General features: G+C 39.5%; 1 protein-coding gene across 2 annotated transcripts in view; it reads right to left on the bottom strand.

Moving 5' to 3' along the window:
- The window catches only part of PLCL1 (phospholipase C like 1 (inactive)), a 365,077-nt gene extending 345,393 nt beyond the window's left edge, over window positions 1–19,684 (bottom strand). The window contains exon 1 of one of the 2 annotated variants that reach the window (XM_047720906.1): window positions 19,304–19,684. In XM_047720906.1, the coding sequence (XP_047576862.1) occupies window positions 19,304–19,546 (243 nt within the window). In that variant the 5' untranslated portion in view covers window positions 19,547–19,684. The remainder of the gene's footprint in view (window positions 1–19,303) is intronic. The other variant, XM_047720907.1, reaches the window with a different exon arrangement.
- Window positions 19,685–22,045: the final 2,361 nt, after the last annotated feature.

The following is a 22,045-nucleotide window of genomic DNA, read 5'->3' as shown; positions in this document are numbered from 1 at the left end:
GGTGTCCTAAATTTTGTCTGACAACCCTACCTGCAGTATTCCTACTAATACTGTACTTTCTATTTTTTATCATTCTATTTAGTAAGCACTCTATAACAATAGTGCCATAAATCATGCTTTGTGTTGTATGGCATGTAATTATACAGTCAGCTGGCAACTATGTAAAGAACTGAAATGAATTCAATAGGATTCCTAACTTTTGAAAGAAAGTGGTAACCATTTATAGAATTGTTTTAGGACAGTTAAAGATAATCTGTTTCCATCTATTCTCAGTATGCTTCTTAAGAGGGCATAACAGCTTTTACCCAAATAGCAATGACTGGAATATTCAATTATGGATTTACATGCATAATTATAAAATTGATCATAGCAATCTGTCCATACAAGCGCATTTCACATCACTATGTAGATATTTTTACAAAGTCTCCCCTGATATCACAAAGCTATCAGTTTTAAAAGATTTATTCTAAACTTCCAAATCACCATTACTAAATGTTTTACAAAAATCCATACTTGAAAAAAAATCCATACTCGACTGTTGAATGATAATCAACATTCATAAGAATGTTTAAACAACAATCATAAGAATTTTTTTAAATCCCATGCTAGATATACAATTCCACTTAATCAAACATATTGAATTAGCAAAAAAGTAAAACTTTGAATCTAATTTAAAAATTCAAAATTATTAAATAAAATGTTTTGTTTTACTGTCAGTTTTCTTAAGTTTTGGACTCAAAGGTAATTTTGATCATTGAAACATGTTAATAGTATAAGAAAATCATTTAAGTGGCATGTATATTATTCCAAAGATACTTGACAACAGTCATCAGATAAACCAACCAATCTCTTGCAAAAAGCTTCATTAAATAAACCATCCCTGAAATACCGATATTTTCAAACGATCTATTTAAACTAATGAAAATGGATCTTTCAACCCAAAGTATGTAATACTACAAAAAAAAGTAGTGAAAAACTTGTCTCTATCTTTAAATCATGACCTAAATGATTCAGCCTCAAGTTATTAATAATATTTGTCATACTAGACACAAAATGTTAACCAAATTACACTTTATTTCCTCCCTTTACACAAACACATTTGGTAATTTGTGAGAATAACAGAAACATAGACTTTTGACCACATAAAGATAAAGATCAGTAAACTAAGACAGAAAACATTACATTCCCTGTGAGTCATCATATTCCATTGACTAAAAATCACAATTTAAGGAAATTCTGTAGCCAACTAAACACTTAACAACGGTACTGTAACCATTTGGGGACATTGGAAAACAATGTAAATCTTGAAGAGTGACTACCTGGCAACTTGGCTAAACTAGATCATAATCTCAGGAAACAATAAATTTCAAGATCCAACAGAGTCTTTTTTATATGCTATACTGAATTATTGTTCAAAACCAACCCCCAAAATGTTTTCCAAAAAACATTTGGAATTTAATGGATTTTAAATTTAATGGATTTAATAATTTCTTAATTGCTATCATGGTATCCATTTTCCATTTAGTGGCCGGCACCTAGACTATATTAACATATCCTCTTTTCAATTCTGAGCTTCTCTCCCTTCCAACCTCCCTTGTTTAATGCTCCTAAAAACATTTTTTCCCAGTTGTTCCACTTTCGGAGAAGACACATCAAGAATAATAAGAATAGCTAATGTATATTGAGCAGCTCTGGGCAGGGCACTGTGGTCTCTAATATAAGATCATCTCATAGAATAGAAGGTGACAGGTAGGACATGGTGGGAGATGGAGTTGGAAAGATTAACAGGATCCACATTGTACCTGGCCTGCTGAACCAAGTAAAGAAATCTGTACTTTATTCCAAGGGCAGTGGGAAGTCATCAAAATTTTTCAGCAGGATTTTGATATGACTAGATTTGCCTTTTAGAAATGAGACTCTACTGCTATTACTACGCTGAATGGAGTAGGGGAAAGAAGGTGGTTTGGAAGAAAAGCTAGATACAAAGATGTGGTGGTGATAGAAGCCAAGTACAGAAGCAGCTGAAATCGGAGGAACAGTGAGAACTCTTCAGGAGGTAGAACCAAGAGAACATGACAACAAACTGGATGTTAGAGGAGAGAAGAAGGAAACTATCATGTCCAGATTGCTACAAGGGCAACTGGGAAGATGGGAAACACAGAAAAGGGCAAATCCAGGAATGTGGAAATATCCAGCAAACAGATACATGGGGCTAGATGTATCTATTCAGTAGATAATTTTTGAATTCAAAATTCAATAAGCATTTTTAAGCACCTAGCTTGGAGCTCAGTTCTACACCGCTTTTAAAATACTTCTTTTCTGGGGCGCCTGGGTGGCTCAGTGGGTTAAAGCCTCTGCCTTCAGCTCAGGTCATGATCTCAGGGTCCTGGGATCGAGCCCCGCGTCGGGCTCTCTGCTCAGCGGGAAGCCTGCTTCCCTCTCTCTCTGCCTGCCTCTCTGCCTGCTTGTGGTCTCTATCTGTCAAATAAATTAAAAAAAAAAAATCTTTAAAATACTTCTTTTCTATATGAGATTCTTGCTTTAATAAACTGGGTATAAAGCATGTCTCTAACACCTTCAAATTTCTATTACAAACAGCAGAAGTATCAATGAACAGACAGTTGAATGAATCAAACATTAAAAATAACTTTGCCAAATTATTATATCATGAAAGAAATTGATGAGTATTGCCAAAAAGGCTGTTAGTAGAGTCAAATTTCAGTGGCCTTGGCACCACAGAAGAGATATTAAGTATACATTTAAAGATACAATAACAAAACATTGAATAATGAGACACTAGCCCCACATCCCTCCCCACCCTCTCATGTGTAGTATTATATATCAAATTAATTTTCAATACTTGAAAGAGACAAAATTTGTCACAACCAAGAAATCCCTTTATATATAATTACCAAAGAATTAATTTTGTTTTTATTTTAGTTGTAACTCAGAGAATGAGGTGTAGGTGGCAGGGCTCAGATGCCAGACATGGCCCATGTCCCCATGCATTAATTTAAATGATTGTGGGCAAAGCATCTCATGAAAACAGAAGGATAACTTGACTGAATGGATGTCATGCATGGTTTGATTAAGAGATGGTGGCAGCCCATAGGATTGCTTCTTAGAACACTAGCATGCTGCTGTTATGAGGTTTGGTGGAAAGCCACTGAGAAAGAAATACTGACCACAGCTGCTGGGAAAGCATATAAAATGTGCTGTAAAAATTTTTATAGAATTATAGACTTTTCATTGCTATCATCTAGTTAAATGTCTTGTCAACTCCTCTCTTTGTTAGGTATAGCCTAAAATATATCTTAAATATATCTATATAGATGTTGTATTCCTCACCTCCAGGCTATATAGCAAACTTGAATGACAGGCATCATAACTCCCATTTTACCAAAGAAAAACTGAGGATTAGAAACAGTTTTAAAGCTTGCTCATGAACACACAGAAACAAACATGAACACACAAAAAGTAGCAAAGCTGAGATTCCAGGATCACAGATCAAATTCTCAAGTCTCTGTCCCCTTCCCCACCCACCCAAGCTGACTCCCAAAAAGTCAGTTAAGTTTCTGTTAAGTACGGTGAACCTAGCAACAGTAAACTATGTTAACTCAGGTAAAGAATTCTTTCAGAAATATGGGAAAGAATAAATGATCTTGATTCAATCTGAGAGAGAAATACATCAAGATTGTGCCTAATGTTCAGTAGGAGCTACAGAGGACACAAGAAAAATCTAAAATGTGGTCTCTCTTTCAGAGTTGGTGAGATGAGACTAATGAGAATAAACCAAGTCTGCTGTAATTTCCCAGTGTTTACAAGATAGGCTCTAATTCATTTCCTTTTGCCAAAATCAAGGTAATAGCTGATAGCCTAAATAATACTGCTTATTTGTTCTACCGAAAGGGTTTACAGCCTTTAAACTGTGAGGAACACTGCCTCCTCAATTAAGTTTACTGGTAGGTGTGCTGGGATTCGGCCCAAAGTCATCCAGCAGTAACGTATTCTCTTTAGTTCTTACTACAACCTTTCAGATTGAATGCACTCGTTTGCACAAGGATTCCAGCCAAAATTCCAAATACCCAGGATGCCTTAATAAAAGAAGCTGTGGATCCAGCAATTCCACTTCTGGGTATTTATCTGAAAGAAATGAAAACACTAACGCGAAAAGATACATGCAACCCTATGTTCACTGCAGCATTATTTATAGCAGCTAAGACAGGAAAACAACCAAAGTGCCCATCCATGGATAAATGGATTTTTAAAAATGTCATATATATATCACAATATTATCACTCAGTGATGAAAAAAAAAAAGGAAACCGTGACATTTTTAACAACATGGATGGAGACCCGGAGGGCATTATGCAAAGTGTAACAAGTCAAAAAGAGAAAGGAAAATATCTCACTTCTATGAAGATCCAAGTCATAGATACAGAAAACAGGTTAGTGGTTACCAGAGGTGGGGCGTTGGGGATAGGTTAAATGGGTAAAGGTGGTCAAAAGTTACAAACTCCCAGTTATAAAATAAGTGGGTGCTGGGGATGTATTGTCCAGCATAATGACTATAGTTAATAATACTCTATTATATATTTGAAAGTTGCTGAGAGAGTAGATCTTAAAAATTCTCATCATAAGAAAAAAATTTTAACTCTGTGTGCTGATGGATGTTAACCAAACGTACTGAGGTGATCATTTCACAATATATCCAAATATCAAATCATTATGTTGTACACCTGAAACTAATATATTACATGTCAAGTATATCTCAGTAAACAACAAAAAAACATGATGCAAAAAAACAATAATTATAAAAGAAGATATGGTTTAAATCTAAGTATAAGGGTAGAGACAGAAAATGTTACATATCCTCTTCTAACCTGACTTGACCTCACCTACGAACCTGGCAAATGGTAACACCTAAGACAGAAGATGAGGCGAAAGCTCTGTGGATTCTTAGCAGCCTTGCTTGAAAAGGCTGTGGAAAAAAACAAACAGCACGGCCCCTTAACCATACTATTACTCACAATAAATTGAGAAACAGCTGCCAAAGTTATGAGTCACTCCTTTCCTTAATCTTAAGGATTTATTTTAAGATTGGTCATTATTTATTAAAAGGCCCATCTTTACAAAGCATTATACTCTCTCTTTTTGTGGTCCCATCTGAGTACCACAAATCAAACAGTTCCAAAGTGTTCTTGCTTTTAAGGAATTCACAATCAAACACAGAATACAGAACAGAAAACCTAAGTCTAAGTCAGACATGATATTTTTCAATATATAGTCAAGTTTTCATTCACGTTTTATATATATTTACAAACTTTCCTACAATGAGCCTCATTCCAGGAGAAAACAAGGAGGGTCAAAGAGATGAGGTGACCTGCCTAATGTCACCACAGCTAATAAACAGAGAATCAAGATTCCAATTCTGGTAGTCTAATTCTAAGACCTACCCCTGGAAAGACAATGGTACATTACCTCCTGGACTGAGCACCTAATTCTAGAAACTTTAAGCTACTCTCTTAATTCTTAATTATCTCCATTGTTTCACACAGCTCTTAAGGAAATATTTCTTAACTACTATTTTTTTTTTACCAATGACTCACCCATTTAAGAAAAGTACAACAGCTTTACATAGCCTATTTAAATTTAATGGAGCCCCCATATGAAGCCTGTGTTCAGTCAACCCATCAGATCCTCTCAAATTCAGGAGCATACCCTCTGGAATACAAAGATAATTTGCTCAACTGCTATCAGTGAAATACGTTTGTTTTGTTTTGTTTCCTCAGAAGGAAAATTCCCCTAATGGTTGTATTCATTTAGAAATATAGCATCCAGGGGCGCCTGGGTGGCTCAGTGGGTTAAGCCTCTGCCTTTGGCCAGGGTCATGATCTCAGAGTTCTGGGATCAAGCCCCACATGGGGCTCTCTGCTCAATAGGGAGCCTGCTTCCCCCTCTCTCTCTGCCTGCCTCTGTGCCTACTTATGATCTCTCTCTCTGTGTCAAATAAATAAATAAAATATTAAAAAAGAAATATAGCACCCAGAAAAAGGGAGGTAAAACAGTCTAATATAGTTGACCACAGTACAAGTGACATAGCAACCAGCATTGTGAACTCAGAACAAAGGTTTAAACAAAATACGGATAAAGACGAGCAAGCCGATTACTTGCTGTGTGAATCTGGGCAAATTATTTAACCTTCCTGTGCCTCAATTTCCTCATTAATGAAATGGGGTAGATAGTCCCTACTTCATAACCCTAGTGAGACTTATGTGAGTTCATACATGTAAAGTGCTTAGAACAGTAAGACATGATAACACTCAATAAATGTCAGGGGTTATTATGGTGGGAGTGTGTAAGGGGACATCCACATAACTCCTTTCAAATATGCCGAAACTTGTCACATGAGTAATTAAACTTACTTTTTCTAGCTCTAGATAGAAATCCAGATATCTAGATAGTAATTAAACTTAGTCTTTCTAACTCTAGATAGCAATCAGCCTGATGGGGTACCTGGGTGGCTCAGTCATTAAGCATCTGCCTTCAGCTCAGGTCATGATCCCAGGGTCCTGGGATTGAGCCCCTGTGCTGCTGGCTCCCTGCTCAGAGGGAGTCTGCTTCTCCCTCTCCCTATGCCTCTCCTCACCTCTGCTCTTGCACTCTCTCTCCATCAAATAAATAAATAAATAAAATCTTTCTAAAAAATAAAATAAAACTACTATCAAAATCCTGAATCTTAGCCCAATGGACTGTTCATATTTGTTAACAAAGTATCGTTTTGTTGAAAGGATCTTATAAAATTCATCTGAAACTGGAAAAAACCATCACTGTAGGCATTACTTAGTTGTAAAACTGGGATGTGATAGAATCATGATGGCCTCCAAAGATTTTTATGTCCCATTCTCCAGAACCTGTGAATATATTAGTTTCCATGGCAGAGGGAAATTAACACTACAGATGGGATTAAGGTTGCTCATTAACCAACTTTAAAATAAAAGATTAAAAGAGGAAGATTATCCTGGATTATCTGGGTTAGCCTAATGTTATCCCAAGGATTCTCTAATGTGGAAAAAGGAGGCATGAGAATTAGAAGGGAGCAAGGTAGAAAATCAAAGAGCATGTGATGTGAGAAAGATTCTACCAGGCATCACTGGATTTGAAGATGGAAGGGTCCATGATCCCCAAAAAGGATGCAGATTCTAGACTCTAAAAGGCCAAAAAACAAAAACAAAAACAGATCTTCCCCAGAACCTCCAAAAAGGAACACTTCCCTGACAATACCTTGATTTTAGCCAAGTAAGGCATATTTCAGACTTTAGACCTCTAGAACTAGACGATAATAAATTTGTGTTGTTTGAAGCCATTAAGCTTGTGGTAATTTCTTACAGCAGCAATGTATTTAGGGTTTCTAAAATGTAGGTTTGGATGAGTATGAAACCCAAACTCCCAATCTAGGAGGTATGCCAAAACAATCACCTTTGATCTAGTACTGTTTCTTAGATCCCTCTGACTTCCAACTTAAATGAAATGATGTATGGGCACCTAGCTCAATAAATGATGGTTGCTTTTATTGCAGAACAAAGCAAGGTTGAACCACCTTAACTTGTTTTCTGCCTGGCCCCATTCCAACCAGATCAATATGTTCTTAAATCACTGTTTATTTGGAAAATGGGAGTATTGGGGTTGCAGGTTTGGTGAATAAAAGAAAATAAGGAGGAAAAGTTCTGCCCTCCACCCACCTTAATAGGTGTGAGACCTAAAACAAGTTTCCACACCTCTCAGAGTCTCAGTTTCCTCCTCTCTAGGGTTGAAATGATAATGGTAGCTATGTCTTATCACGTTATCAGAATTAAAGATAATGTACGATCTTGATAACATTAGTGCCTGTTATTGTATACCATACCACGAAATCTTTAAAGAATCCTCCATTCCCTATTCATGGTATCACAGATAGTTCTCTATAATGGTTCCCTGGATAAATAGGAGATGGTGGACAGCCAAACTTAGTAAATGAAGGGGTAAATTTAAAAAATGATCTCTAAGCTCTCCAATTCTATAATAATGTAATTGATAGTTAAGCAGTCTCAGATTGTTAGAGTACAAACCTGTGAGTTTTATTTTTCCCAACTATACCGTCTTGGATCCTCTTTTCCCCTGGGTACTCTGATTATTACCAATAGCTCACTCAGACTCCATAATGTTTCAGTCTCTCTCAATTTTAGAAGGGTTCTTTCAAGTTCATAAAAACTCAGTCCTATTCATTTGTAACTTCAGTCTTGTGTTCAAAGTCCTCTTCTTTACCCCATTGCCCACAAGGCAAGCTAGAATGGCGGTTATAGTGGTTGGAGCTGGGGGTGGGTCTACTCTACCCACTTCTCCCTTTCTCTTCCTCTCTGCTCTTCCCTCCGAGGGATAGGAGAGGCCAAGATTTTCCACAGATAGTCCCAGAGGGATGTTGCAGGCCTCACTGGGTTAGTTTTCTCTCTTCCTTAGGTTAACACTAACCTGGCCTTTGGCTCTCTCTGTGAGGCAAGCATCCAAATGCAGACTCTCTGGAGCTGCTGGTTCTCCACAGTTCCCTCCTTCCTTGCATATTCATCATCCTGGTGTTAGAGGTCTGACTTGGACACTGATATCTTCCTCTTACCCCTCACCTTGCCCCTGCCCCAGTATTTTGTTAAGAGTCCCTCTACCCAAATGGCTTCTTTGGGTGGGGCACCAGCAAGATGCCTGGCCATCTTCTATAGTGTTCCCTTTCTCTATACCCAGTATCAGGGGGACTTCCAGAGAGAGACTGAGTATCTTCCAGAGAGAAGATGAGCATCAGTCCCAATTTATATGGAGACTTGGTAGAGGAGAGGACTGTTGGATGTCACCACCATCACATATTCTTTCCAGTCCTTTTTCCTCTGCCTCAGAAAAGGTCATGAGCTCTTCCCCCCATACCCCAATGAGGAATGTGAAAGGAACAGATTCTTCAGGAACCATCACATGTCTCCAAGTTACCTCCTCCCTCCCAGTCCTCCTCTCATTTAGCCTGGGATCTAGAGATAGGTAAGGGCAGTGGTGAAAGCAGCTTCTCTGTAAGACCAGACCTGGTGGCTGAACACAATAGTTCATGGTCCCCTGAACCTATAAAAACGTCAGACCTTTTGTTTTGAGTAATAGTTAATTCCAGCACTCCCAACTACCTCCATCTCATTACATTAACTTCTATATTGACCCATTTGTCAGAAGCCGTTCCTCTGTATTGGTGAGACTATCATGCTGAGGGTACAACAGTGAAGAATTTCCTTGGACTTTCCTGGGACTGGGGCTAGAAAACCAGTGAAGTAGATGAAACTCATCTTTAATGCAAGCATTCTGACCAACAACCCTGACCAATCTTTCCTAGATCCTTCCCAGGAATGTCTCAGTGCAAATGGCTTTGTGCCCAGCAATTACAGTTGGGTGTGTTAAAGTGTGAGCTATTAGTTAGTTAAAACACTCTCCAGAAGAACCAAAAAGCCATCAAAATCCGAAAAACCTGAATTCCCAAATGAACAACTTCTGGTAGAATGATCCAGGTAAAGAGACATTCGTTAAGCTGTTTACCCTGTCCATTTATAAATATGGTCCCATCTGACTCCATTTCTCTCTAACACACCCTGATCCTTCTCCTTCTCTTCTCTCCCAAACTCCAAGACTCTCAACATCTCATCAAACGTAACTGCTAACACTTCTGAGTATGACTTCTCATAGCCCATGCAGCTACTTCTATGACAAAATTGTCCTTGGATAAAGACTATCCAAAAAATCTGCTTTAAAAGAATGTGAACAAATCTTATAGTGCAAATGTTGCAATAGGAAAAGAGAACGAGAAAGAAAAAGCCAAGGTCCAATGTCTTTTCAATAATTTAATATAACTGCAGGGCACCTGGGTGGCCAGTCAGTAAAGCAGACAACTCTTGATTTCAGCTCAGGTCATGATCTCAGGGTTGTGGGATCTCAATCCCACAATTGGCTGAGGCAGCCTCAATCCCTGCCTCAGGCTCCAAATTCAGTGTGGAGTCTTCTTGTCCCTCTCCCTCTGCTCCTCCCTCTGCTCCTCCCCACCCCTGCCTCACTCATGATCACTCTCTCTCTCTCCCTCTCTCTCAAATAAATAAATAAATAAAATCTTTAAAAATAATAACAATTTAACATAACTACAGATAGATAATAAAAACTAACATATGGATGTTTCAACAAAAGAGCTGACTATGCTTTTAATACCTAACCAGTCTCCAAGTGATGGGGACAAGCCTCTGGGTACCCTCCAGTCACCATACTATATCTCTGAACAGCAGAACAGACTCATTACCTTTAACACAATAAAGCAGCCATAAGCACAGTAATTTCTTGACATAATCATGTATTTTAATTTCCCACATATTGACTTTAGAATTTCTATCTCCCACCAAAAAAATTAAAATGAAATAAATGACTACATAGACTTCCAATTTAATGGAATTCCAAATATATATGGAATATATAATATAATGGAATATATGCCAAGCTCCTCCTATGTGTGAAGAACTACACTTACCTCAAACATAATTGGAAGGAAATCTCAATCACACGACATCATATACACTACCACTTAACAAAATTACAACTTCCTTGGGTTAAAAACTCAAATGCTCCTTATTGATTTATTGATGTTGGAAGGTAAAACTATCAAACTAGAAAATAAATCATATAAAGTTGCAGTGATTAAGTAACAGGCCATTCCTTAGCCTGTTTTAATTTATACCGAAGTTGGATCACAAGCTGTGTCTCATGGTAAGGATGGTAATTCTGGTCAAAGAGTAAAATGCTAATAGGAGTTCCACCCTTCTCAAGGTAAGGCAGAATACAATATTAACATAAAGTCATAGGTATGTTACATGAAAGGTCATAAAACTCTAAAAATGTATTCCAAAAAAATGTATTCAAATAATCCTTAAGAGCTTCCCAAAACTTTTTCAGAATCACTTCTTTAAAATTTGTTAGCTAAACTTAGTTTTTAAGGTAAGCATAAAATGCCATTTCACCCACAGTAGCTAAGGTTTAAATCAATATTATTTAAGAGGATGTCTAACATAAAGATTAAGGCAACTTCTAGAGCTAAGCTATTTGAGTCTATTTCCCGGCTCAGCCATTTGCTAGCTATGTGAACTTGGGCAAGTCACTTATCTCTCCATCTATAAAAATGGAGATAATAAAAAATACTCACCTGGTGGTTATTGTGAGATTTGACTAAGTTAACACACGTTAAGCGCTTAGAAAAATGTGAAGCTATAATAGAAGTTACATAAGCTTATACTATTATTATAAAGAAAATGTCTCAATAAGAAATCTCTTCAAGATGTCACGTCTCTTCAAGATGTTTTATCTATTAGATAAAATTTTAAAAGAAATATGTTGAATTATTAATAATATTTCTAAATATGTAATATTTAATTATAGAAGAGAATCAATCGCTCCCAATATCTTGAAAGAGTTCACCAAATGCTGAAGATGTCTTTGCAACTTATATGTCAGCCTCTAGGGGGAGAACAAACTCCTGTCCTCCTCCACCTTGTCCTCCAAAAATTAGTCCTGATAATTAAGAAACTACAAGTCCAAGGACAATGGCGGACAATGTTTTATGGAAGCAAAGCTTTCAAAGGAGAGAAAAGTCAGAGTGCACATAGGATGTTGTTCTCTCTTTGTCCTGAACCCAACATCAAGAGTTGACCTATAAGGGGTCAGAATAGTGCCTTTTGCACTGGTTCTTCCAAAACAGGTGCCCTTTTTCTGAGCCAGACCCTAATTCAGCCTGAGTCAAGGGAGACTTGGAAGGAACTCACTCTCCCCCTTCTGACTCTTTATTTTCTGACCCTAAGAGTTGTGCTCCTGAGAGCTCCCCTCATTATTGGCTGTCAGATCTGGGATGCGGGGTGTGGGCTTAAGCACACAAGCTATTTGGCCAACTTTGGTCTGAAATCACTTGTGCCTTAGGGGAAAGTCCCTACAACGTGATCGGGCCCAACTCTCTATAGAGTTCTGCCTTGAAATCTTGGCATTCTTTTGTCTCTTTTTGCCTTACATGTGTTGATCTCCCTCAACACCTCACAGAGAAAGTGTTCTGCATACTCTCTCACAATCATTTCTAACCATCACATTGTACCACACAGTAATTCAAGTAAGCTAGCTTACACATATTGCCCATGCTTCGTCTAATACAGATTTAGCTAGCGTCTTTTAAAATGCTCTTGAGGGCACCTGGGTGGCTCAGTGGGTTAAAGCCTCTGCTTTCGGCCCAGGTCATGGTCCCAGGGTCCTGGGATCAAGCCCCACATCGGGCTCTCTGCTCAGCAGGGAGCTGCTTCCCCCTCTCTCTGCCTGCCTCTCTGCCTACTTGTGATCTCTGTCTGTCAAATAAATAAATAAAATCTTAAAAAAAAAAAAAAGGCTCTTGGACAGGTCAACATGAAAGAATTAACAAGGTGATGTTATCTTTCAAAGGTGTTTTAATCTTTTGAATACAAAGTTGCATTGTTAAGGAAAAACACGGTATCTTTGCCCATAACCGCTACATACTTTCGTAAATTAACAAATATGATTTAAGAGATCTTTGGAAACTAAACACACTTTCTAAAATAGTTTGGTTTTTAGGTTGTTTTGTTTTAGATGGATTGCATTGTTTTCGATTTTAACCTGCCTTCTTCTTCCTAGGGTGTTAAAGAGAATATAAATAGTGATTCCTTTCTATTCACCATGTACAACCCACTTTCTCAAATTATTAGCAAAATGAGTTAAATGGTACAATTGAAGATAAACTACTATATTTCTCTTAAACACATCCACATAAGATGTTACAAATAAAATGACAAATCAAATTCAATTTTAAATCCAAGGAACTATTCCAATACTTTGTCATACTATGATTTATTTTGTTGCCATCAAGTGTTAGCTGAAATACATACTACATTGATGACAACTTAAAATAAGAGAAAAATTATTGTTATAGAAGTTGACCATTTAGTGCTAATTTTCATGATCACTTTTCACATACTCAATAATCAAAATAAATTTTGTCTTTTGTACCCTATTATAGGAACCAGAATGCTGAGATAAATAAGATTCAATAAAACTACAGATAAATGCTTTTGACATTATTAGAACACTTATCAAAATATAAGATTTTATAGAACTGACAGGTTTCACTATAATAAAGTTTACTGATTTCATACCTTTGATTTAGATAGAAAGTTCAATCAGATTTTTCTCTCTTCCCGTCTAATAACCAATGGTTCATTTATTGGTGTTGAGATCCCAACAGGAAACAAAACATTGTTTCTGCCTCTTGCTGCTGTTTAGTCATTTTCAGTTGGACAATTGTTTTAAATATCCAATCTTATACATATCTCAGTTGGGATATTACTCCTGAAAAATGGAATTATGTTTGATGTTCACAGTCATTCAAGCTGAACGAAAGTGAGGGAGGAGCAGGGGAGACTGAGCTACTCCTGGTCCACTGCCCGACCAGTTGCACTGGCATTAGCTAGAGGCAGATTGTTCGTTCATTCACACTGAAGGCAAAGTCGGCTTCTCCTGGTACCTTCTCATAACACCCTGCTGTGCCTGAGGTGTTATTTGGCAATATATGTTCAATTGACATTTCACAGTACAAAATTCAATTACTTGTGTTCTCTACTGTAAAATGGAAAAAAAAAACTGAGGGGAAAAAACCTATATAGTCTAGATCACAATGTATATGTCTCCTCTCCATGAATACATCATTAACTTACACTTTTTGAAACTTAAAACATTTTCCAAGAAGGTAAACAAATAGTGTAAATTCTGATAGCAATAGCAAACACTAATTGGCAGGCACTCCTAAAATCTTTCATCAAAACAAGACAAAGGCCTTTATCTAAATTTTATTCCTAATACTCTTAAGAGGTATTATAAGAAATCAGATCAGAAAGGCACCACAATGAGAGGCAACCACTTCTAAAGCGAAATGTGTTCGTGTTTCTATGGCAATTTCAGGGAAAGTAAACACTGCATCTGAAGTTGCTGGGATAATAAACCAGATCAACCTAAGAAGTTCAGTGCTATTTATACAGCTGAATCATACCTTGAGAGGAGCACCCCTGACTGAAGGCAGGCTCACTAGAAAGGCTGGTGGCTTTTCCAAAATTTACCCATAAGTTGGTTATTTGGAAATTTTAACACATATTTCAAAAGGCAATTTTTTAAAAAGTCTACAAATGCTGATTAATTCCCAACCCAATCTACAGAAGCCTATTTAAGTTATGGTGTGCCTAAAAAGTTTATTTTTCAATCATACTTAGTCATCCTTCATAGCTGTCATACAAAATGTTTTCAGAGCTCCAACTTGAAAGCCCCATATTCCTATGCTCCAGATACTTGTTCCCTTTCTGTATGGGTCTAAAAGAGAGTACAACCCCTCACAAACATGACTGTTTGTAGGGACATAGGAGAAGTGACCTGGTGTAAAACAACAGATGTGCACTCCATTTATGGACGACAGGTAGAACACCTGCAAAATTGCTCTGCCTTTTAAAATACAGTGCAGGCCTCACAAAATGACCAAAGACAGAAAGCTTTGTCATCCCTCCCTAGAGTCATCCATCTCCAGGTGTTCTGGGTCGGGAAGTGGGGGAGCAGAGAAAGGATCATTTCCCCCACAAGCCACAGGGCCCAAGATTCAGACTCTTCTGCCATTATATGTTCGTACTGGATTCACAGGCTGTGAATTGAAAGTATTCATGGATTGCGGACTCCCTGCCTCTGAGAGTCAGCATGAGAGCACATGTTCTGGAGTTAAGCCCACACAGGTATGAATCCGAACTCCACATTGTTCTAGTAGCTTTCTGTGCCTCTTTTCTCCACTTTAGAGGGTTTGCTGTGAGGATTAAGTGACAGGATGTATAAAAGCCTCTAGTTTAGTACCTGACTCATAATAGGCAGTATTTCATAAATGTGAACAAAACACCTCTTGGCCCTCTGAGGATAGTCACAATTTTATGTATCAACAGGTACCCAAGGCGTATCTTTGAAGCTATGGCTCGGAAACCCCCTATAGCAGTCCCACAATGAACATGACAAAATGAGAATGGCATGACACTAAATAATGATACAAAAAACACCAAAGCAGTTACTTTAGCTACTTCAGTGCAGGTATCAGCACCTCATTTCCAGCTCCTGTCTTCCTCCCACAAACCTATGTCCATGAGATCCAAAGGATGATTTTTTCTAGAGAACTCATACTTAAGTAGAATTGAAAGGAAAAAAGTAGAACCCTTCAATATGTTACATATAATGAAAGAAAAATCAACTGCTATTCTGAAAACATGTATGTATCTCAGTTCTCATCATCTAGTATAAGGAATGAATTACGCTGCCTTTTATTTCCAAAATATTATGGAGTTTAAATACCATAAACTACAATTTAAAGTGTTAAATATTTAAAACCTATAAGGTTGATAGCAAATATTAGATAGAAAAAGGCCTCATTTCTTAAACAGAAATATATTCATATGCAGAATAGTACATAATTGTTAGATATTATCAGACTTGCATGTAACTAACTTGTCATTTTATTTTTTTTAATGATTTTATTTATTTATTTGAGAGAGAGAGAGAGCATGAGAGGAGAGAGAGATCAGCGGGAGAAGCAGACTCCCTGCCAAGCAGGGAGTCCGATGTGGGACTCGATCCCAGGACTCCAGGATCATGACCTGAGCCGAAGGCAGTTGCCCAACCAACTGAGCCACCCAGGCGCCCCATAATTTGTCATTTTAAACTACGAGTCATCAAGAAGCAAATAAGATGTAGTCTATTGCAATATGATGGTATTCAACAATGCACTTACCAAAAACATGCATCATTTTTCAGCAGCAATGCTATCAAATATCAACCCACAGAAAAACACAGGGGGAAAAAATGGATGGGTTAAAGAAAACCTAGTTTAAGTCTCCTATTAAATTTTTTAAAACTTTAGACTTGGGGGGTGCCTGGGTGGCTCAGTGGGTTAAAACCTCTGCCTTCGGCTCTGGTCATGATCCCAGGGTCCTGGGATCAAGCCCCACATCCAGCGGGGAGCCTGCTTCCTCCTCTCTCTCTGCCTGCCTCTCTGCCTACTTGTGATATCTGTCTGTCAAATAAATAAATAAATCTTAAAAAAAAAAAACTTTAGAGTTGGCATATAAGGGAAGAAACACTATAGTAGAAAGAAGACTTTACAAAGATGTGAAAAGATAAATGTTGTTATTGTCTTCGTCAGCTCAGAAGGAAATTGTTTTCTCAACTAAAACCATGTTTTCACAAATTAGAGAGGGCAAGTTTACTGAAAACATTCCTTTTATTAATATACAAGACTTTTTTATTAATATACAAGATAGTCTGTTTCCTGGCATGATAGAGGAATGCACTATTCTGATTTGTCTAATATTCAAGTTAATAGAGAATTAGCAGTCAAATAATTAGAATAGAAACAATATCCTAAACGGAGCTGAAAATAATTCAATATTTGACGATTCACAATCTTTCAGGGGCTCAGAGTTATGGTCATGAATGAATTATCACTATGTGAAGGCTATTTGGAGCCATCAGAGAAAATTTAATAGTTTGATTAATGTAAAATGTACTAAAGCCTTTCTTTTCTGTGTATGTTTTAATGCAAATAAAAAGAATCCTTGGCCAAACTCTGAAGAATGCATTTTTCTCTCAGTATAGGCCACATGCTATACATTTCTTATATGAACTAGACCTTTTTTAGAGACTCTCCTTTTTACTTTGCTAAAGTGAAGCATGGGGCAGCAGATTCAAGATGTAAACAGAAAGGTCCTTATCTCAGAGATTGTGTGGAACAGAACCCCATCACCTGCTTCTTTTCCTACTGGAAGGGAATAAAGTTCTCTGAGAACAGACCCTAAGGACCCATACCCATCAATTCACCTTCCAGTTTATTCCCGAAGATTAACGGACACATCACAATGATTTTGGACAACCCACTGGGAATCAAAAACATGTGGAGCAAATTTGAGAATATGAGGCCTGTAAACTTTAAATTTTATTATATAAATCAAGAACGTCAATAACTCACCACAGATATATACAGATACATATGCTTACATATGCATGGAATATTTCTGGAAGGATACTTAAGAAAGTGTTAGCAGCTATGGGGGCGGACTCCCATGTAAGTGGGAGTGTGGAATGGCTGGGAGTCTTCCCTTCGTGCTCCTTCGTAACATTTGATTTTTTTTTATCATATGCTTATATTACTTTTTCAATAAAACCTAATTTAAAATAGTAACAACAATGTGCTTCATTTTCTAGGATCTTTAATTATAAAGGCCATTTATTAAATGCTTATTCTACTATTAAATAGGAAAAAGATCAAGTTGATATTCTGTTGCCTCCCTCTTTTTCCACAAAAATAAACTTCAAAACAAAAGAAGCAAAATTAATCAGCAAGGGCCCTTTTGAGAATATAAACCAGCACATAATACAACTTAAAAACTGCAAATTGAGTTGCAAGAATTTGTATATTCCTTACACTCTGTTACTTTTATTTTTTACAACACTAGGGAGGCCACTGTTTTTTATGGTGATATGTTTTAAACTATCCTTGGGAGTTTGTTTTCACACACACAGGACCTCGTGTTTTATCAATATCTTAGAATTCAAAATGTAATTGTTTCTTAATTGTGCTGTTTTTTAAGTTTCAAAATAATATGCTTTCTGACTCGTGGGTTAAAAGAAAAAAAAAAGTGATCATTTCCTTTTTATCCAAATTCACACCCAGAATAGCACATTCCTTTTCACATAATCTAAAAGGCACAAAATAACAAAAACTACTATAAGTCATTTGCAACTACCACCCACTCTTCTTTTTATATAGAAATCTTCCTGTTGGTTTTAAACTTTCATGTGTCAGTGTTGGGGAAAAGCCTAGACAATACTTGGAGTTGGGTGGATGTTCTGTGGGCACAGCCTTCTCACATTGGCAATGGACGTTTGAGCCTAAGAAAGAGACATGCATTATGAGGTGGTTACACAGTTTAACCCTGAACAAGGGTCTTGAATGTATTAGCACACCAAGTAAACTGAAAATAGAAAGAAAGAAGTTCCAAGTCCATCTTTCACTATCATCTTTGGACCATATATATATATATATATATATATATATATATATATATATATGTATGTATATGTATATATAGTTTCATACAGACTACTTTCTCTACCAAAATCAATTTTAATCTCACATGTACATGATTACTCACATTCATTTATGCCAAGAGGCCCTTTTCCAAACCCTGGGGGAGAGCGACTTCCAGGATACCTTACCACATGTCATGCACCCAAAAGATGAAATTTTAAACAGGAAGTAAGCCCCAAGTGGAAGGAAGACAGAACGAGATAAGGGAGAGAAAGGCTTACAAATTTCTGGCCAAACAGATGAAGAGAAATCTTGTCTGGTGGTTAAGGGGTGGGGAAGCATTTTCCCTGCATGCAGCGGTAACCGCAAAGACCTGGGATGATGCTTGGGGGATTCATTGCTTTCCGCTCGCGCTTTCTGCAGTGCAGAAACTCTGGGCTCCACCATCGCTCTCCGCTTAGCCAGAGGGTCCACTGAAAACTCTGCTTGTCTACCGGGAAAGTTCACGCTTCTTGGGATTTCGGGACCGTCTGAGTCTTTGGGAAGGGGGCTGTTTGGGTTTTGGATTTTGGGTTTTGGTGGGTTTTTTTGTTTGTTTTTGTTTTTTGGGGTTTTTTTTTGTTTTTGGTTTTTGTGGGTTTTGTTTTTTGTTTTGTTTTGTTTTGTTTTTTTCCACTTGAGGATAAACCGTACATTTCCTTTACTGTGCTGGGAGAGGGGGCGGGGGTAGGGGGAAGCTAACCTTTCTTTAGAGAGCAATGCACAACCATCCCGTGGTCTGCATTTACACTGACTCTTTCCTTCTTCCTTCCATCAACGGCTTAGTGAAGCTTTCAGAGAAAATGAGGGAAAGCATCCATCAAAACGCAAAGACGCAGAGCGGAACTTTTCCTCTGCTGTCAGGGGAAAAAAAAAAAAAAAAAAAGTGACTTCTGCTTCTCACGGCCAAGAGCTGAGTCTGGGAACCTCCGGACGAGGAAGGAAGGTCTGGTAATGAGGGAGGTGGGAGAAAACAATGCCGAGCCCGCGATGCCTCCGGACACCGTGCATCCTGGCCGGATCCCCGACGCACCGAGCACCCACACCCACGCTCCTGGGGCGGCGCGGCCTCGCTTACCTTGATGATGCTGCTGCGCCGGGGGGTCGCCCGCACGGCCTCCAGGAGGCCCGCCTCGCTGTCCGCCGGGGCCCCCGCGGCACCCGGCAGCGCGACCCCGCTGCGACGGTCCCTCCACCGGCCCCCGGGGGCCCCAGCCACGCCTTCTCCGGAGGCGGCGTCCGGACCCACTCGGGGGTCGTCTTCACATCCGGCTGCGTCGGGCGGCGCGGGACCCTCCCTGCCCGCGGCGCCCTCGGCCATGGCCGGCGTTTCGGGCTCTCCGGGGGAGACGGCACGCCCGGCAGCGGAGTCCAGCCTCTGGGCACGAGTGCGCTCCTGCACCCGAAGGCGGCCGCGCCAGACTTTGTTTCACCGCCCGGGGGCGGCGGCGGCGGCAACTTTCTGGAGCGGAGACATCGCTCGGCTGGAGACGTCCGCGGGCTTCGGTCCGGGAGGCCGGCGGTCCGCAGGGGTACGGCGGCGGGAACGCGAAGGAGATGCGAGCGGGAGGGAGCAGAGGCGAAAAGGAGAGGGAGGTGTCCGAAACGTGATGCAGACGCCCGCTCCGCGCCAGACAAAAGGCACCCGGCGCCGGGCCGGCCTCGGAGGCCGGGACGTTCGCGGCCTGGGGGGTGGGGGGGGTGGCCGGAGCCGGACGCCCGCGGCCCGTCGCACCCGCCACCTGCCCGCGGAGCGCGGCGCAGCGGCCCCAGGAAGTGCGGCGGCGGCGGCGGCCTCCACTCCGCTCTGTTGTGACAGGGAGGGAAGACTTGTTTTGACAGCCCGTGGGGATTGGCAGGCGTCTGAGCCTCTTAGGAGCCTCGCGTCGCCGAGGAGGGGTCGGCCCGACCAATCCCCACTGCGAAGGGGTGTGCCCGAGAGCGAAGAATGGAAGAATGTGTTCTGGGGCTGGGAGCCGGCCCGGCCCCGCTCGGGTACTCGAGCGAAGGTGTGAGCGCGCGTGTGCGCACCCGCAGGCGCTCCGCGTACGCTTTAGGAAGTTTAGATCTTCGAAATGGGCCTGAAGAGGCAACAGAATCCGGGGGCGGGGGAGGGGGCGGGGGAAGGAAATCTTCGGCCAGGCAAAGCCAAGCAGTGGGGAGGAAAGGGATGTTGAGCCCGAGTGTCGAAGTGTTTGAGGGTGACAGAGCGCAGCTTCGCACCATCAGGGCTTTGCAGCCTCTCCCACCAACCCTTTGAAGTCAAGTCCACGTAGAGGTAAACGAGGGTGTCCTGCGGCCCTGGAGCTGAATAATTTGATTCAGGTTTCATAAAATGATCTTCCGTTCATTCTGCACTGCGAATAAACATAACAAGGCAAGGGAATCAGATACAAAAGGTGAGGGTAGCGGGCAACTAAACCAGCTAAATCCCTCTGGAGAGTGTCTCCTAGCAGAGCATAGATATGCTGAGAGTTGGTTAAGTACAAAATGAGGTGGGGGATTTAGCCTATCCTAAAACATCCCTATTTGATAACGGTTCAACTTCCTCCCTCTAGATAATCCTATATAAACATATTTTGCTCGTTTCCAGCCAGTTAAGCAACCAAGAAGAGAGAGATCTTTAGATAATGCGATGTCACTGAAATTTAACCACAGAATGTTCAGGTAGATGTAAAAGATGGCTGTGAGGTTCCATAGCAGGACAGAGGATGATGATTTCGTTTAAATACTTTTTAATACCCAAATCTATATTAAACCTTATTTCTACCATTAATTATATTTTAATTATAGTATAGCATTAATTATATTTTAATATTTTAATTATTAATAATTTGATAATTTGAGATGATACCCATTCCTTTGGCTGGCCAAGAACATCAGAAATACTTCAGGCTTTTAGACCCAAAATTTGTTAGAATTTCAGAAGTTTAGAGACTCAAGGAGATTAAGGGATCGTCTCAGGCAGCCTTTTTATTTTACAGAGGAGTTGAAGGCCTGGGAAGCTTTAGTTTCCTGTCTACTACTTAGTGCAGGAGCTGAAATTAGAATCTGCTACTTAACTCCTCCTGTAATCTCTGCTACTTTATCTCCCTCCTCGGGGTCTGCAAGCAGTCAGAGCTGGATAAGGCCCTTGGGAAGTTTCAGACTTGACATTTACCAACTTTTAGGTAAGTCTGAGAAACCTCAAGTCTACCTTTTCTTTAAATATAAATGCAGCCCGGTAATGAATGTACTGTAGATTAGCAACCTCTGGTTTTAGAAGCAACACCACCCTCTAGTGAGAGTCTAAGAACTGCATCTGTAACAGCAAATAATCTCTTCTTTCCCTCTTATATGTTAAAGACAGAGAAACTCAACTAAAGTTTCCTTTTCAAGTGACCTGCCTTTATTACCCCCCAGAAGACAGTAAAAGGGCCCCCAGACTTAAAACAACCATGCGTGTCTTTCATCTTCACTAATTAGTTCAGGGGATCTGTTCCTCTCTTGTACGGGAAATATCTTTATTTGCTGTCCTCACAAATATAACCTATTTTAAGCTATCATTTTTTTTCTTTGATATTCAACTACTACTATGTTTTACTTTTGGCTTTATGTGGTTATTTCAGAGCTTCATTTTTCTTTGTTACCCTCACAAAAATTCCATTCTTGGGTTGTCCTCCAAGAAATGTAAATGGCAGTTATCTTACTCATTATCTTGTTCTCCAATATTAATACTATCTACAAAGACTTCCCATTCTACTGGCTTGTATATACAATTCTGGTAATAATTTGTTTTTTAAACTATTAAAACTAGTGTCACCTTATTAACATTTAATGT

Source organism: Lutra lutra, chromosome 3 (genome assembly GCF_902655055.1).
Source record: "Lutra lutra chromosome 3, mLutLut1.2, whole genome shotgun sequence".
Classification (NCBI taxonomy): domain Eukaryota; kingdom Metazoa; phylum Chordata; class Mammalia; order Carnivora; family Mustelidae; genus Lutra; species Lutra lutra.
Note: the sequence above shows the minus strand (reverse complement) of the source record. Positions and strands in the feature narration are given on the sequence as shown.